This window comes from Leptodactylus fuscus, chromosome 1 (assembly GCF_031893055.1).
Source record: "Leptodactylus fuscus isolate aLepFus1 chromosome 1, aLepFus1.hap2, whole genome shotgun sequence".
Classification (NCBI taxonomy): domain Eukaryota; kingdom Metazoa; phylum Chordata; class Amphibia; order Anura; family Leptodactylidae; genus Leptodactylus; species Leptodactylus fuscus.
The window spans coordinates 109,678,453-109,697,076 of record NC_134265.1 but is presented as its reverse complement, the minus strand read 5'-3'; the positions used below and the strand labels follow the sequence as shown (position 1 = coordinate 109,697,076).

Below are 18,624 nucleotides of genomic sequence, written 5' to 3'. Positions count from 1 at the left end.
GAAGACAGAAAGCTCAGACCGGGTCCGGCCGTGAGTGGCAGTGAGCGTTTTATGCTCTCCGCCGCGAAACCAGATTTTTTAATCCGGACACAGAGTACTGCATGTCCGACTCTGTGTCCGGATTAAAAAACCCGGTTTCGCGGCGGAGAGCGCAAAACGCTCACCGCAGCTCATGGCCGGACAGCTTTCTCACCCATTCAAATGAATGGGTGAGAAAGACTCCTGCAGGTTTCCGTCTCCTGCTCTGTTTTATGCAGGAAACGGAAACCTGCAGTACGGAGAGAAGAACGCAGATGTGAACGAGCCCTTAGCTGAGTGTGCACATTTTCAAAGGAGAGAGTAAAGTAAGCACTGCCACACACTTCCTGCAGCAGAAAAAAAAAACAAAAAAAAAAACAGCCAAGCATTACAGAATTCAACATGCTAAGTACTTCCAGAGTCAGAATTCCCCTATACACACACAAGATGGCAAGCTGGTCCCACAAAGGTCAGCTGGTTCAACTTGCTGAAAAAGTTATATCTTCAAGTTACAAAACAACACAGGGTGCTGCTTAGGACTGGGCAAATAATCAGAAAATAACCAAAAGTCAACTCAATGGCAATGAAATGAACTTGTTCACATTGATTAAATTAGTTTGCCTCCCTGCCAAGGAAGGGCTATTTTATTAATTTTCCTTCTGTTCATTATTTCCATCATGGAACTAATGCATTATCCGCACTTCTGTATAACAAGGTATTTTCCCTTATGTTCTTCAACTACAATAAACTACCCTTTTAGGGAACTGTAACAGAATCTATAATACTCACATACGATTTAGTGGGGTTGTCTTTAAGGTTGATTTCTGGTAAGATGAATTAATAAGTATTATCGTATGAGCTTCCAGTAGTATAAGAAAAAAATTGGCCTCAAACATGATAGATGAAAAATTTATTTAAAAAAAAAAATAAAATAAATAATAAAGTACACATTTTGCAGTCATGTATATGAACATGCTGAATGTGATTGAAGACTGAAGCCTAACACTAATTGCTAAGAAAGAGAGATGCTGGAAAATAGGAGCATTAGCATAAAATAGAATAAAAAAACATAAAAAAAAAAAAAAAAACAGAGTGGTGAAAACATTTTGTAGTGTTCACAAAATATAAAATTTGCAGAATGCATAGGATATACTGTACAAACATATCAGCGACATATTTAAATTATTAAAACAAAGAAATATTGCAAAAGTCTTGCTATTAAAATTAGCATTTCCATCTTCATTCTCCATAAAGAGAGTAATATTTACAGTCTGCTCCCAATCTGCACGAGGTTCCATCTGAGAACATTCAATGTTTGGCCCAGCTAGGCCAGATAAACACACAATTATACAAGTCAATTTCCATCCCACCATTCAAAAGAAGTCTGAAGCTTTTCTTCGTTTAGGTAAATGTAGTAAATTATCAGTAATGGAAGTAGGATCAGGTACAGTAGGAGTTTGTGAAGCAGCTCCAGGAGTGGGGGTAACAGTAGGAGTTAGGCGTGAGCCACCAGGGGTCTTATAGTTATGCAAGCCAATGTGAGCAGGAGATGGGGTGTAGCTGGCCCTTAGAGCTTTATCTGTGTATTTACTTGATGTTCTGTTCACCAAACGTTGAAGAGCAGGAGACATAGATGGACTAAGTCCTTTAGGTGTCAAGCTGTGGACCAATAAAACATGAGAAATGAATAATGACACAAAAACAATCAAAATCTTAAAAGGGGGTTTCCCGCTACTAACACAGGATATTGGTTAAGTGTCTGATCACTGGGGGTCTGACTGCTGGGACTTCTAGTGATCACAAAAACAGTGGTCCCAAGGGCCTCGCCGCTCCATTCATTTCTACGGGACGAACACCGCTGCTTCATGCACATAGGACACTCATTATTGTGATCAGACACATATGCCCTGACCACTGGATAGCGTTTAAAAGTTAATAGCATGAAAACCCCTTTAACTTGCATGCTTGTGCAGGGTAATGTCCCCCTAGAACATTCTAATGGTAGGTTGTATTTACCTGGCCAAGTTCTCGGTCACTCTCCTCAAAGCATCCTGCTTTTTTGTTCTATTTTTCGCAGCAGCTTCATTTGCCATTTTCAGACCCAACCGTTCTCTACGACCTGGCTCTAGGATCTGTAAACCATAAAAAGGAAAATAGAATGAATAGTCACTTAAGCATACCTACAGTTATGAAACAACTTTTAATAAATGAATAGGACAGGTAAATATAAGAGCCTGTGGCAAATGCCTCATGTGTGAGACTATGATGCAGTGGCTCCTATGCACATGGCCAAGTTAATTCTGGGTCCTACCCACACAGGCTGCTGTATGCATTAGCATTGTAATACATTGCATTATTGATCAGACCCCCTGGGGTTCATGTCTAGTAAATGCAATATTTAAAGCGGACCTTTCATGGTTTGGGGCACAGGCAGTTCTATATACTGCTGGAAAGCCAACAGTGCACTGAATTCAGTGCACTGTCGGCTTTCACGATCTGTGCCCCGGGTGAAGGGCTAGCGGTCCCGGTACCGTAGCCATTTACAGTCAGAAGGGCGTTTCTGATACTCTGTACAAGCAGCGCCAATAGCGCTGTACAGTGTGAGCGGGGAGGAACGCCCCCTCCCTCTGCTCACAGTACTCATCCATAGACGAATATTATCAGGAGGGGAGGGGGGGCGTTCCTCCCCGGTCTCAGAGCACAGCGCTATTGGCGCTGCTTGAATTCAGCGCACTGTCGGCTTTCCAGCAGTATATAGAACTGCCTGTGCCCCAAACCATGAAAGGTCCTCTTTAATAATTAAAAATCAATCAATCTAAAAATTCACATCCCCTTTCCCTTGGATACATATAAAAAGTTATTTATATTAAAAAAAAAAAAAAAAAAACACACTTTGAAACACATTAGGTATCCCTGTGTCTGAAAACACCCGGTCTACAAACGTATACACAAATTTTTCCTGTACGGTAAATACCGTAGTGGAGGGTGGGTTTGTTGAGATTATTACTTCTCATGTAATACTAAACACATTCAAAGAACTGCAATACTCATGTAACACGACAAAGATTAAGAAAGTCATTACCTTAAATGATGGTCCAGGTGTTTTCTCTAAATATGGTGTCTCGGATCCATCCAGACGGAAGGGAGTACTCTCAACTTCACCCCATGTCATAAGAGGAGAGTCATCAACTCCTGTGATGATAAAGAAATTTGTAATAAAAATAAAAAAATTGAAACAAAACACTTTCTGCATAATAAGAACTACATCAGTGGTCAAACCTGGTGCAGGAGACGGAGTAGCTACAAATCCAAAGCCATTGACTTTTGGAGACTCTTGTGGTATGAGCTCTTTTCCATCAGGACCAACTTTCCCTTGTTTGTACTATGTGCAAAAGAAAAAAAAAAACACATCACTGTCAACAGGAGTCTTCACAAGCACAGCAGCAAATGTAGAGGACATGTGAGAATCTCACCTGCGCATTTAAGGCCGCTGCCTGTTGAAGTTGCGTTTTACTCAGGGCTTGACTGAAGGGGTCTTTCTGAAAACGAGTATTTTTATGAACTACTTCCCGTGGTTTCTTGAATATAGCATCATTGTCTGGTACTCCTAGAATGAAAAACTACTGTAAGGACACTGACTTTCTAAAACAGAGATATTGAATTAGAAAAAGGAATACAAAGTAACAGTACAATAGAAATAGTGCAGAGACCCTTTAGATACCACCATCATTTTTGTTGGTAGCATCTAAAGGGTTAAAATCCACAAAACAGTATTTTCACCAATCGCAGCTATTACAGGAGGATGTCAGCTGTGAGTCCCTTCCGACATTTTCTCCCAATGGCACTGGACAGCTCCTGAGCTGCTGCCATCTTCATGACATACCGTATATACTCAAGTATAAGCCGAATTTTTCAGCACAGTTTTTGTGCTGAAAAAGCCCCCCTCGGCTGATACTCGAGTCAGCAAAAAAAAAAAAATAATAATAATAATAATAATAATAATTTTTTTAAGTGTGTGTGTGTGTGGGGGGGTCTATGACCAGCCACAATATCAATGTATAGAATCTCCCATAAAATAGTGCAAAAAAAAAAAAAAAAAAAAAAGATTTAAAAAAAAAAATAAAAAGTTCTAAATCACTCCTTTCCCTAGAATACATACAAAAGTAGAAAATGACTGTGATACACATACACATTAGGTATCCCTGTGTCTGAAAGTGCCCGGTGTACTGACTATAGGGGATCTGCAGTGCTCCTGTTCCATCGGGAAGGGGTTAATAGGAGCACTGCAGATACCCTATATTCAGCCAGGCTGAAATCCAAGTGGGAAAAAAAAAAAAAAAAAAACAGTCCTCAAGCTCAGGGAAGGGGCAGACAGACAACCAAAACACCCCCTCCCCTTTCCCAGCACCCAGCATCTACTGCACCCAAAAACTCCGACCATTTTAATTTTTGAAATTTTCCAGTAGCTGCTGCATTCCCCCCCCCCCCCCCGGCTTATACTCGAGTCAATAAGTTTTCCCAGTTTTTTGTGGTAAAATTAGGGGCCCTCGGCTTATATTCGGGTCGGCTTATACTCGAGTATATATGGTACTTTAATGTGAATTTGAGCAAAGGCGTTTCTGCAATGGACATAATACGCCATAGGGAAAGAACTAGTTAGGCATTCCAAAGTTATTATCATGTGAAGTGAGACATCAGATTGAGAAACAGGGTAATGTCAGAAAGTCCAACACTGTCTGCGGCCAGAAGGGATTAACATTAGCATTCCACAGCCGCTATAGATAGGCTGACTAATATATGCAGTGTATTACAACAATAACATACCTTCAGGATAGTACATGAGAGAGTTGTGAGTTTTGTACTCCCAAGTGTCCAAACCAGCTTTCCCATTCTGAATGGCTTGCTTTTCAACAGAGGGGAGGGCAAGATTTTGTTGAAGCCGCTGGGGAAGGAGGAACAGACATAAATTTTTAAATAAGACATCAATGAAGGCAAGCATTTTTTCCTATGATCAAATGCAAATAAAAAGCAATGAGCTTGTGACACTGTTAAAAGTCTTGCAAACATGTTTACAATTCTCAGTGAAATCATGTCTAAAACAGAAATCACCCCAGAAAGCTGAACAACAGCTGAACACAAAATTACGATATTTTTCACATTTACGATTTGGCATTATAGTGTGGGTGCATGCTAATAAGACATTAGTGCCCCCACACAGTATAATGCACCATTGTGCCTCCTCAGAGTATCCTACTAGGTCCCTCCCCTTCCTGTCACATTATACCTATCAGGAGTAACTCCTTTCTAAACACAACCCTGCTGCTAGTACAGGGCTTGGGGACAGTGGGCAAGAGCTAAAGGTTTCTCCTGCCCCCCTGTCATAATGAAAGAGCAGCCTAGCCAGAATGCGGTCCTGGCATGGTTACTGCCAGCTTCACTACTGTTAATAGATAGACTGTGGAGGACTGTGGCATTCCTCTGCAGAACACAAGGTGCTGCCATATCCATCTTCAGGCAGCACTCAGCGTGCATACGGCGTTTGCAGGTATTTTAAGGGAGCTGAAAGGAAATATGCTGCAGGTAGCTTTTTTTCAGTCTGGCTGAGACTCAGATCCGGTGCCAGAACAGATCACATAGATAACTATGGGCTTTCAACTTTTGTGGACCACACCAGAGGGAAACTGATAGTAACACTGTGCATATGTGAACAACCCTTACACAGTGACATAACACAGTGACACCTAGAACAGCCAAAGATTGAAGTTCCACGCTGCCTGCTTTGTAACTAACAAAACAGAATGTTGTCACTTAGCAAACCCACAAGTCGCATACCATGAAAAAAAAAAAAAAGCATATTCACCTGTCCCTGTTGCTCTGGTGTCCTCCTGTGCATTCCGGTTCTTCTACTCCAACGGCGTCTCCCAGGTCTCTTCTGGCTTTCTGCTGAAGCCGCTGATTGGCCTCAGGAAGAGGACCTGTGATGTCACAGGTAGTGAAATTGCAGGCCATTCACTGATTGGCCTCAGTGGTCACGTGACCACTGCGGCCAATTAGTGGAGCTCTCCAAGATGCCGCAGACTGAGCAGAAGAGCCGGGACGCGCTGGAGGACACCAGAGCATCAAGGACAGGAAAGTATGAATATATATTTTTTCCATTGCCTCCAGCTGATTTAAATGTTAAAAGGGTTGTCCATTTTTGCCTGGACATCCCCTTTAACTGCAAAACAGGTAGCGCAATGCTTGGCTGCGTAACACCTTATTGTCAGAGGATCCTGCAGCATGGCCAAACATATCCACTGTAGTAGATATAATACAAAGTGGTGACAAACACGCCAGAGAACAGGTCACTCTTTCTTGCAGTTCTCGGCTCTGGATAATATCTATTTGTGAGCCCAGGGCAAAAAGGACAGATTCTATTCTTGTCCGTTTTGCAGGTCGGGCTCATTGCTGGCAAGGAATAACACTGTTGACAGTATACGGATATGGTTCCTGTGCCATCCGTACAGTTCACCCACGGACCCTATATTGAACACATTTGTCTGCATGTAGCCTTTGGTAAGTGAAAGGAATCATTATAGAATGAAATTCCTTTATTAGTTAAACATGCAAAAAGGATTTTGACCTCTTACATATGGAGCTTGGTTTACCTGCTTATATTCTTCCTCAGCTTCATAAAGCCAGGCATTCTTTGCTCGCTCCTTCTCTTTTGCAACCTCCATGATCTGGTCAAAAGAAGCATTGTCCTCACTTGTGTGTTTTGCTAAAAAATTATCAAGGCTCGGAAGATCCTCATTATTCTCTTCAGTTTTCTCTCGGTCACCTGCAAGATTTTATTTTTATGTTAGACATTTTTAGAATGTCATCATACGTCTATGTGTAAAAGAAAGAAAGAACAAAGAAAAAATGTATCATCAATTGCACCTCGTAATATATAGGGTGCACCCTCTGCTGGCTCCAGGACTATGAAGACTGGTGTATTTATAAATCTGCCCCACTGCTTAAAAGGATCCTATCATTGGATACTCTTTTTTCTCGATAACACATCGGAATAGCCTTAAGAAAGGCTATTCGTCTCCTAACTTTAGATGTCATCTACGCCGCCGTTCGGCAGAAAACCGGGTTTTCTTCGGTATGCAAATGAGTTCTCGCGCAGCACTGGGGGCGGGCCCAATGCTGCGAGAGAACTCTCCAGCCACACCTCCATCTTCTTCAGAAACCCGCCTCTCTGCGCGTCTTCTACCGTCCTGGGTTTTCAATTTTCTGGGCCTCGTGCAGAGCTGACTGTAAGCTGTGTAAGCGGTTATTTTCTTGTGGCCCGGGCATGCGCAGTCGGCTCTGCCCGAGGCCTAGAAAATTGAAAACCCAGGCCGGAAGAAGACGTGCAGAAAGGCGGGTTCCTGAAGAAGACGGAGGCGTCGCTGGAGAGTTCTCTCGCAGCATTGGGGACACCCTCAGTGCTGTTTGAGCGCTGGGGCCTGCCCCAAGTGCTGCGAGAGAACTCATTTGCATACCGAAGAAAACCCGTTTTTCTACCAAACGGCAGCACGGAGAAGACATCTAAAGGTAGGACACGAATAGCCTTTCTTAAGGCTATTCCGAAGGGTTATCGAGAAAAAAAGGGTATCTAATGATAGGATCCCTTTAATATTTACAGAATTTTAAATCTTCACAGCAGCTAATGCTGAACAATAAATCTGGAGCAATTTTAGAAACCTTTAATTCAACTAAAAGCATTGTCAGACACCTGCCTGGTAACAAGCTGTGTACCTGCAAGTGCATCACATGACCATGGACAGATTTACGAAAATAAACAAAGAATGAGAAGTAGAGATCTAGAAAACTGAGGAACGGATAAGGAAAGTAAGTTGAGAGAGTGCATAACTTTTCACTATACAAACAATAACATTTATTTGCTGAAACTGGATAATCCCATTAAAGATGCATTCCCCCCCCCACCACCACACACACGCTATTACATACCTATCCCCCTAATATAAACCATTATGCAAAAGGTGCGCGTATATGCCGATATACAAGCGCTTCCCATTGAAATCAATGGGCTCTGTTTTGAAGTGCTGCGCTCGGACACGTGTATAAATGAGCGGCGCGCTTATGTGAAGGGGCCCGGAAAGGGAAATGGGGGCCGTATACAAAAAAGAAACCCGCAGAATGAGAAACGCATTTTCAACATCAACTACAGTACAAAGCCTTACCTTCTTCCCCTTCTCTATGTTTAGAGGTAAAGGAGGGTGTTCCAGGAACTCCAGCAGGAGTCTCAAATGTGGCAGGAGTCACATCTGCAGAAAACAAGTGAAGAAATCATATATTACTAGTATGAACTAAACAATGGGAACCTTATGTTTTCATATAAAAGAAAACTTCATACTCATCATACTGTTACTAAACACCTCACTGTAAGGATGTAAGAACAAAACAAAAAAAAAAATCAGGAGGTATGGAAATGGTAAGGCAAGTATATCAAACACCTTCACTTTTTCCTAAAGCATAGAACAGAGGGTGAATTTATAGGAGTAGAATTTCTTCACCAGTCTTAATTCTTCCTCTGACATGAGATGCACCTGACTTATTAAAGGGAGTCTACCGCCTCCTCTAAGAATATTCAAGTGTCACTTCTGTATTAGAGAACATATTACAGTGATAAACAACATACCTTTGTTATACATGTCACATTTGTAGAATCTCTGAAATGGTAGGCCATTATGGCCGCTGGCGTATTTAGGGTAGACCTTCGGCTCTTGGAACACTGCTCTTGCTGCTCAAGTAGGATGGGTGTCATAGGAATGGTAGGATCAACTACTTAGGGTGGCGCAAGCAAAAAATGGTAGGAATCTAGTAGCAAGATCTGCTCTAGGAGCAGAAGGCCCCACCCACCAGTGAACCATTTGCCTCATTTGCACTGTTTTTCTCCAACAATACAAAAGTAACATACATAACAAAGGTATGATATTTATCACTGTGATTTGCTCTGTAACAAGGTGGTGACACAAGAATATGCTTGGGGGAGGTGATAGACTGCCTTAAAAAAGTAACTGATCTTTCCGTTTTTGTTTTTTTTTGCAAACATATAGTACATACACTCACCGGCCACTTTATTAGGTACACCATGCTACTAACGGGTTGGACCCCTTTTGCCTTCAGAACTGCCTCAATTCTTCGTGGCATAGATTCAACAAGGTGCTGGAAGCATTCCTCAGAGATTTTGGTCCATATTGACATGATGGCATCACACAGTTGCCGCAGATTTGTCGGCTGCACATCCATGATGCGAATCTCCCGTTCCACCACATCCCAAAGATGCTCTATTGGATTGAGATCTGGTGACTGTGGAGGCCATTCTAGTACAGTGAACTCATTGTCATGTTCAAGAAACCAGTCTGAGATGATTCCAGCTTTATGACATGGCATTGCATTATCCTGCTGAAAGTAGCCATCAGATGTTGGGTACATTGTGGTCATAAAGGGATGGACATGGTCAGCAACAATACTCAGGTAGGCTTTGGCATTGCAACGATGCTCAATTGGTACCAAGGGGCCCAAAGAGTGCCAAGAAAATATTCCCCACACCATGACACCACCACCACCAGCCTGAACCGTTGATACAAGGCAGGATGGATCCATGCTTTCATGTTGTTGACGCCAAATTCTGACCCTACCATCCGAATGTCGCAGCAGAAATCGAGACTCATCAAACCAGGCAACGTTTTTCCAATCTTCAATTGTCCAATTTCGATGAGCTTGTGCAAATTGTAGCCTCAGTTTCCTGTTCTTAGCTGAAAGGAGTGGCACCCGGTGTGGTCTTCTGCTGCTGTAGCCCATCTGCCTCAAAGTTCGACGTACTGTGCGTTCAGAGATGCTCTTCTGGCTACCTTGGTTGTAACGGGTGGCTATTTGAGTCACTGTTGCCTTTCTATCAGCTCGAACCAGTCTGGCCATTCTCCTCTGGCATCAACAACGCATTTCCGCCCACAGAACTGCCGCTCACTGGATGTTTTTTCTTTTTCGGACCATTCTCTGTAAACCCTAGAGATGGTTGTGCGTGAAAATCCCAGTAGATCAGCAGTTTCTGAAATACTCAGACCAGCCCTTCTGGCACCAACAACCATGTCACGTTCAAAGGCACTCAAATCACCTTTCTTCCCCATACTGATGCTCGGTTTGAACTGCAGGAGATTGTCTTGACCATGTCTACATGCCTAAATGCACTGAGTTGCCGCCATGTGATTGGCTGATTAGAAATTAAGTGTTAACGAGCAGTTGGACAGGTGTACCTAATATAGTGGCCGGTGAGTGTATAAACATAATACACTTTGTAATACACCTTTGGAATACACCATCAGTAATTGGTCATTCATGATATCAGCTCATCTCCTGCCTGTTAAACTGTTCAGTTCAGAAGACTTTTAGAGCTCACAGCAGATCATGTTACATAGAAGTTGATGGAGAGGAAACCCAGTCATTGAGAAGTAAGCACAGACATAAGCTGCTGCAGAAACCAGTAAAATTTCTAGTGGGAAGGTGGACCAAGTCAGGAAAAATTTGGGGTTGAATCAGATTTTTAAAAAAGCTACAGACTCAAAATAAAATTATTTTTAATCATATTACACAATTATTAATATTGTATAATTACATTCATAGTTTGATTTCCTAGGAAAGTAAACATGCAATAATCACTAGCTTTTTTGTGAATTAAAGAAGCTTTGCAGATTCTATTTATGAAGACAGAGTCAGAGTGTGGGAAAAATAGAGAAGATGGAGTCGGGGACTTTGGCCTAATGAGATTCCACAGCCTGATTTGTAGCCCGAGGTCCCACGATGCAGAAAAGCAGCGCTTTTTGTCACAGATTTTGTTCCATGTTTTTGAGCCAAGAATGCCTACAAAAGAAATGGGAAGTTCTCATACTTCTTCATTCAACTTAATCCGCTGCTGGCTTTGGCTCCAAAAAAAATGCAACAAAATCTACAAAAAAAAAAAAAAAAAAAAAAAAAAAAGGTTTTGCAACGGACGGGCACAAAACACTAACGGGTGGTCACTTTGCAAACCCATTCAAATGATTGGGTTTGAAAACTGACTGCCGGTTTTCTGTCCCCTGTCCACTTTCTCGGGGCAGAAGACGGAAACCCAGCAGGATTGCCTAAAGCGGACACGGGTGCAGGTGTGAACCCGCCCTTAGTTGCAAGCAATAACTGATGTGCTGCGGGTTTTGAACTTACAGAATAAGTCGATAAAATAACTGCTCCCGAGTGCCCACCTTGCTCTTAACCTGATAACTGTTGTTTAAATTGCTTCATCTAATAGCATATCAATTTTACAGTGTAACTAAACTTACTAACAACTTTTAATTTTCTGGCAACATTTGTGTCATTAATAAATTATGTAATATACTTTGTTATGTAATGCAGGGAATATATAAGGGTCACTTCAAATGGTTACATCTTGGGTGCCAATTGTGCTTCTAGTGTCCTATGGAAGAAGAAATTCTTATCTTTCTTATGACTATGGTTGTGATTCTACCTGTATGATTTCCAGAGATATCAGTTGAAAACAGTCGGAATTGGCAAATTTTTGTGCAGCAGCTCCGGATCCCGACTGTGTTTTCAAATGATGATATACTGTATATAGAAATAATACAGACATAACTATTTGAAGTGTACACTATACACAGTAAAAAGCAGGATACAGCTCTCAATAGAGAAGCAAGGAAATCATTAAAGAAAAGCAGGATTTCACTGAAAGGAATGATGCAAAATGTACCAGAAATGCAGTGGTTTAATTGCATTATTGCTTGTTTCGACTGTTTTTTGTTGTTCTAGTGGTTGATTCTAGTATTTGGTTATTTGTTTTCTTTTTTGAAAAAAATGTAATAAAAAATCACCGTTGAAAAAAAAAAGTTGTTTGAAATGCTAAGACATATTACTTACATGGTAGAGGGGATTCTCGAGAACATCTCCCAGAGCTTCCAATCTTGATTGCTATTTGTCTCATTTTTTCAAGGTCCCCAGATTCTTCTGCTTCCAAATATTCTTTCTGAGCTCGAAGCTTCTCCACATCTGGGAAGAAATCTCTCTGGATGATTTTTTGCAAGTTCTGTACATAAGAATATAGGGGAGTTGTCATAAAGCAGTTGTTCCGGATCCTTAAAATTAAATGCACTTTTAAAAACAGAGTCTTACGAGCATCTTCCCCTGCATTCCTGCACTGGGCCAGCAGTCACCACATCTGCTCAGCAGTCCATTTAACATTGTTTTACCCCCTTAGCTGCTCCATCTCAGGGTTCTGTCATGTTTACCAGTCCAGCACAGGAATGGAGGGGAGGATGTGGATAAGTATCAGTGTAATTTTATTTTCTATTTCTCCCTGCCACATGCATTTCATTCCAATGATCCCAGACAAGCCCTATAAGAAGCATGACATTCAAGATTTTACATTCTTCAAAAAAATATGGACAAATAAAAAATGTAGCAGGTACATCAAAAGGTACAGCACCAAGGAGCAATCTTTGTTGGTAAAGGTGATAGTAGTGATATACTCCCTGCTGTTCTCCCTCTTGTGCAAAGCCTATAAATTTATGGAAGAAGTAGATTGCCGTAAACTATATTAACCATACACAAGAACAAGTTCAGTGGCCTGGATTCAATCGGAAAAAAAAAAAAAAAAAAAACGTAAAAAGGCACCAGCAGTGGTTTTCTGGGTGTACCGGCTGCCGGGATGCAACTAGCTCTGCTGTACTCAAGTTATGAGCAACCTTCAAGCAGGCAGGCCATATGCCAAAAAGGAAGCATTATATAAAATCACATAAGTAATCCATACTGAATCTTCCCCATTCCAAGTACTTCAATACTTTTACATCTCGATATTTGTCTTGAAACATAGATACATGTATACACACGTCATTATTAATATTGTAGTATATGAAGTGAATTTGCATTGTCCATATATATTTTTCATCACTACGGGCTATCACTTTGTAGCCTCCATCATGGGACACTGTCATATTTGACTGGGGGTAAAGTGTAGCATGTAGTACTTTTCTTTCTGTCAAAATGGCAAACAGTGCATCATATTCTGTGACTCCATTTTGGACGGTGATAGGTGGTATGCGACAGAGTCTCTGTTTTTCTCTTTTTTATTTATTTTACTCGTATGGAACAGCCCAGTAGACTGCTCAGTTTCAAAAAGAGGTGCCCAGCTAAGCTGTATACCAAGAATATATGTTCAATCAGCATGGATCCCCAGGGCCGCCGATAGGCCAGTACTACTGCTACTGGCGTCAGGGGCCCGGCCAAATTTAAAAATGGGGGGGCCCGGTTTTGGCCCGCCACCGTGTGCCGGCCCCCTGGCGCCCGCAGCAGTCATTCTATGTCTGCTGTTTCAACTCAGATCTGCGTCCAGAGGACGCAGATCTGAGTTGCAGACATACGCGGCTGAAGCAAGGAGCTGACCTCTCTCGCTGACACATATGCGGCTGAAGCGAGGAGCTGACACAGGTCAGCTCCTCGCTTCAGCCGCATATGTATCAGCGAGACCGGCGGCAGCAGCGAAGAGAGGAGCTGACACATGTCAGCTCCTCGCTTCAGCCGCATATGTATCAGCGAGACCGGCGGCAGCAGCGAAGAGAGGAGCTGACACAAGTCAGCTCCTCGCTTCAGCCCTGCCGCCGGCTACCCGGCAGTGTAGACGCGATGTGATGACGTCACATCGCGTCTACAACTGTGCGCCAGTAAGAGAGAGAGGCGCCGAGAGAGCAGCGGGGGAACGAAGGAGAAGGTAAGTCTAATGTGGAACGTGAAACTGGGGGCAGATGAAGGAGAGGACGGCATGACACTGGGGGCAGAGATGGAGGGGGGACATGAATCTGGGGGCAGAGATGGAGGGGGGACATGAATCTGGGGGCAGAGATGGAGGGGGGACATGAATCTGGGGGCAGAGATGGAGGGGGGACATGAATCTGGGGGCAGAGATGGAGGGGGGACATGAATCTGGGGGCAGAGATGGAGGGGGGACATGAATCTGGGGGCAGAGATGGAGGGGGGACATGAATCTGGGGGCAGAGATGGAGGGGGGACATGAATCTGGGGGCAGAGATGGAGGGGGGACATGAATCTGGGGGCAGAGATGGAGGGGGGACATGAATCTGGGGGCAGAGATGGAGGGGGGACATGAATCTGGGGGCAGAGATGGAGGGGGGACATGAATCTGGGGGCAGAGATGGAGGGGGGACATGAATCTGGGGGCAGAGATGGAGGGGGGACATGAATCTGGGGGCAGAGATGGAGGGGGGACATGAATCTGGGGGCAGAGATGGAGGGGGGACATGAATCTGGGGCAGAGATGGAGGGGGGACATGAATCTGGGGGCAGAGATGGAGGGGGGACATGAATCTGGGGGCAGAGATGGAGGGGGGACATGAATCTGGGGGCAGAGATGGAGGGGGGACATGAATCTGGGGGCAGAGATGGAGGGGGGACATGAATCTGGGGGCAGAGATGGAGGGGGGACATGAATCTGGGGGCAGAGATGGAGGGGGGACATGAATCTGGGGGCAGAGATGGAGGGGGGACATGAATCTGGGGGCAGAGATGGAGGGGGGACATGAATCTGGGGGCAGAGATGGAGGGGGGGACATGAATCTGGGGGCAGAGATGGAGGGGGGACATGAATCTGGGGGCAGAGATGGAGGGGGGACATGAATCTGGGGGCAGATGAAGGGTGTATATGAAGCTGGGGGAGAGACGGAGGGGGGACATATAGTTTACAGGTGACTGTAGGAGGATTATACAGTGTGCGGGCACATGAAAAATTAATGAGTTGTCGGAGTCAACATAACAGTGGGTGGGGCTAAATTTCCCACGGCGCGCAAAGCGCGCCGCACATTTTGTCCCTCTTTTGGTTCTTCAAAAGTTGGGAGATATGGGTACTGGGGGCAATGGAAAGATGTTAGAGGGTGGACGGGGGGGGGGGGGGGGGAGGGGGATTGTTAGGACATCGGGTGTGCGGCACTGCGGAGAGGAAGCTGGGGCAATAATATATAATATATAAGTTTTTAGCTGGAGAACTACAAAGCACACAATCCCTTCAAAGGTATGTGTGCTTTGTATTAATAATGATGTAGGCTGCTATGTTACTAGCATAGCAGCCTGTTTGGGGGTGGGACTTTCACTTTAATGGAGTGTTCACATTGCGTTTTTGGCCTCCCCTGCCAGGATACGTTGGTAACCAGTCACAATCAGCTACCCACTTATCCCTGCACGGAGAACTGCAGGCCCCCCTTTTTTTAATGGCCAGTTCTTTGTGCAGGGATAAGTTGACAGGTGATTCTGACTGGTTACCAACGTATCCCGGCAAGGGAGGCCAAAAACGCAATGTGAAAAAGCCCTGAGGATTTATTAGGAGGGCTCTTATAGATGGTGTTGGCTCTCTACACATAGTAGATTTTACCTGCAAATAGAATCTGATTAAGCCTTGTAATGCTGCTAAATAAAGGGAAATGTAATACAGAATTGGTATGTCGCAAAATAAGGTCGTTTTAAAATGGCGGGGGGGGGGGGGGGGGCAGACACTTAGGCTGTATGGGGCCCCAAAATTCCTGATGGCGGCCCTGTGGATCCCTAAGGGCACGTGTTCAGTGTATGTGCCGGGAGCTTTACCTCTGAATACTCTAAACATACAAAGGTGGCTCAGTGTGTTAAAGGGGTTGATATTGATGGCCTACTCAGTGGAAGGGTCTTCGATATAAAAATAGCTGGTGGTCCTACACCCAGCACCCTCACTGACCTGCTGTGGCTTCTTGATTTGCATAGTGTATAGAGCAAGATGCAAACTGCGTAAACATGAACAGGAGCAGAGGTGCAAAGGCCATTGCACAATGTGCGGGTCCATCTGTGGCCGACTCTGTGTACACTACAGATCTGACAGACTCAGCAGCCACATGGACATGAAGGGGTTTGTGTCAGGACTCCCACTGATCTGATATCGATGACCTATCCTATGGACATACCATTAATAACAACCCCTTTAAAGGGCACTGCTGCCGCCCCCATATGACAGCTCTGACACCTGCAGAAATACTCAATGTGAACTGAGTTTAACCACTGTAAGACATTCAGACGGTTTACACGAATCTTATACCTATGGCAATACCTGTGAATATACCTATGTAATAAACCCATATATCCTAGACTCTACAATCCAATAGCCGCAGAGCCATAAGATAGGAGCAGGCCGTGGCCAGAGCTCTCACCTGGATGTAGGTCTCCTCACACAACACCTTTTTCTTGGGCTTCTTAATGTTCCCCTTCTCGGTGGTCTCGCCGGACACAACAAGAGCTGTGGGTCCCGGGTTTTGCGTCACTAGAGCCCCAGAGAGCGAAATCCCCGTCTCCGAGGAAGCCATCCTGGATTACGGCAGCACAACGACACAACAAGTCTCACATAGAAGGAAAATACATTACAAAATGCGGAAGTGATAGCGGAATGAGCCCGCTGACACGCCGTCCGCTCGCAAGGGATGTCGGGAGGTGTAGTTCAGGACTGTGTCATAGGAAACAAATAGGTAGATGCTGGAATGAGGTGAGAAATAACAGGTGCTCTCCGGTATGTCTTGGATGCAATAGGTGGAGAATCACATTGGGGCTATTTTTTTTTTTTTTTTAGATCCTATCTGCATGTATTTTTTTTCTAGAACTTATACAAGAAATATATGACACTGTTTGTTATAGTTATAGTTAGGGCTAGTTCACACTGAACTTCTTTTAATATACCTGTGCTTTGAAGGTCTGGGGAGAAATCCTGATAAACCGTAGCTCAGTATAGCGCTGCACACCGTAATGTCAGGAAGGGCATGCCCAGCTAGACTGTCAGGAACACCCTTGGCCCCATTCACATGACCAGTTTTCTATTCTGTTGGTTTATTTTGGTTCATTTTTGAAAATATAATAAAACTTTTGAATGAGAAAACAAATGGTTCCTATTCTGCCCAGCCCTGGGAATACCAATGAATGGGTGCTTTGTGGTTTGCCTAACCTCGCTCCTTTTGTGGCCCATTTCCAGCTCCCGCCTATGTTTAACTTGGGAAGAATAGGGTTATAATCTAAAATGCATTTCTTTTAAAGTGTAACTAAACTTCAGACACTTTCTGGCAGTATTTATGTTGTTAATTAATTTTGTAACATACTTTATTAACATATTTTTGTCTACGAAATCCTCAGGGGCATTACCACTTACCTGGGGGCCACCGGGGTACATTACCATTGGCCTGGAGTATTATTAGTTTATTGGAGCCACTACATAGTATTAGGTGAATAGGGGTCACTGCAGAGAATTTTTAGGTGTCCGGACACCGCTAGGAGCATTATACATTGTAGGCTACTTATTTGTTGGTCCACTTGGGGAAACCATATACTTTGTGTTAAGCTACTAGGAAGCATGACATTATGTGGGGGCCACTAAAGAAGCTTGATGATGGTAAAAGAAGAATTTTTAGATGTGCTGGATGGGAAGCATAAGATGGTGTAGCTGTAAGGGTGCATTCACACGCTGCGGTTGTGATGCAGTTACAATTGCATCAGAAAAAAAAACATGCAGTTTTTGGTGATGTTTTCAAAATTTACAAGTGAAACAAACTTATGTTGAAAAACAAACAAACACATCAAAACTGATGTTTTGTTTTTTTCTTTGGCTTTTGGTAAAAGTCATTTCGTAGGAATTCCTAAGGTATTATTTATTTATTTATTTTAATTTTTTTACAGGGGTGTCTGAAAAGGTTGAGAAACACTGCCATAAGCTAAAGCCCCATGTTTTTGAAATACAGCATTTATGCCACTAAGGAAAAGCCGTAAAAAAACCCCCACAGTGTTTTACAGTACCTGCAAAGTGTAAGATTCATAAAAGCAGAAATGCTGCCTTTTCAAAGACAATGTGTTTTCACTGCATTTTTTTCTGCAAAGGCACCACGTTGCAGAAAAGACACTTTTTTTGTTGTAGATTATACTGTGGTTTTGGTTGCTTTTTTGTTGTTTTTTTGGGGGTGGGGAGCTTGAGTCAAAACCTGGCATTGATTGAGCAAAACGAAGAAGTATAAGTGTTTCCTTTATATTTTGTTTGTAACCCCCAAATGTAAAGCACCATAGAATTAATGGTGCTATATAAATTAATAATAATAATAATATTTCCCATTCCTTTTGTGTCCATTCCTGGGTTTGGCTAAAAAAAAAAAAAAAACACAGCAAAATCTGCAATGAAAAAAGCTGTTTCCTACAATGTGGGGCTTCAGCCTTATGCTAACAGAGCAATTTTTACAAACAAAAAAAAATCTGAATTATAAAATTATTATAAAACTCATATTATTCCTCCATGCTAGAGGTTATTCAGGTGAGATATATCGATTTCTTCCTCACCCTTTAAATCCCTCCCTTAGGGTCCATTCAAACAGAGGAAAATTATGAGGAATTTGGTGTGGAATTTCATCGCTAAAAAAAAGCCTCCCATTGACTTCAAAATGTTCCCTTTTCTGCGGAAAAAGGAATCCATTGAAGTCAATGGGAGACTTTTTTCCCCCGCGAATTCAGCGTCAAAATCAGCGCCAAAAA

General features: G+C 43.2%; 1 protein-coding gene across 1 annotated transcript; it reads right to left on the bottom strand.

The window, feature by feature from the left end:
- Positions 1 to 1,070: 1,070 nt before the first annotated feature.
- Positions 1,071 to 16,476, bottom strand: ESS2 (ess-2 spliceosome associated protein). The gene is made up of 10 exons (XM_075275437.1): positions 16,278 to 16,476; positions 11,959 to 12,124; positions 8,232 to 8,315; positions 6,666 to 6,838; positions 4,843 to 4,960; positions 3,492 to 3,625; positions 3,298 to 3,400; positions 3,101 to 3,210; positions 2,035 to 2,150; positions 1,071 to 1,677 (listed from the first exon to the last, which is right to left on the bottom strand). Exons 1-10 carry the CDS (start codon positions 16,428 to 16,430, stop codon positions 1,392 to 1,394), a joined length of 1,443 nt encoding a protein of 480 aa, XP_075131538.1. The 5' UTR covers positions 16,431 to 16,476; the 3' UTR covers positions 1,071 to 1,391.
- Positions 16,477 to 18,624: the final 2,148 nt, after the last annotated feature.

Excerpts from the sequence above, each read along its gene's own strand:
- ESS2 (XM_075275437.1), bottom strand. The coding sequence starts at position 16,430 with ATGGCTTCCTCGGAGACGGGGATTTCGCTCTCTGGGGCTCTAGTGACG. Across the intron at positions 8,316-11,958 it reads TCGAGAATCCCCTCTACCAT|ATGTGACTCCTGCCACATTT; the intron begins GTAAGTAATATG and ends TGTTTTCTGCAG. Across the intron at positions 3,626-4,842 it reads TCTCATGTACTATCCTGAAG|GAGTACCAGACAATGATGCT; the intron begins GTATGTTATTGT and ends TTTTCATTCTAG.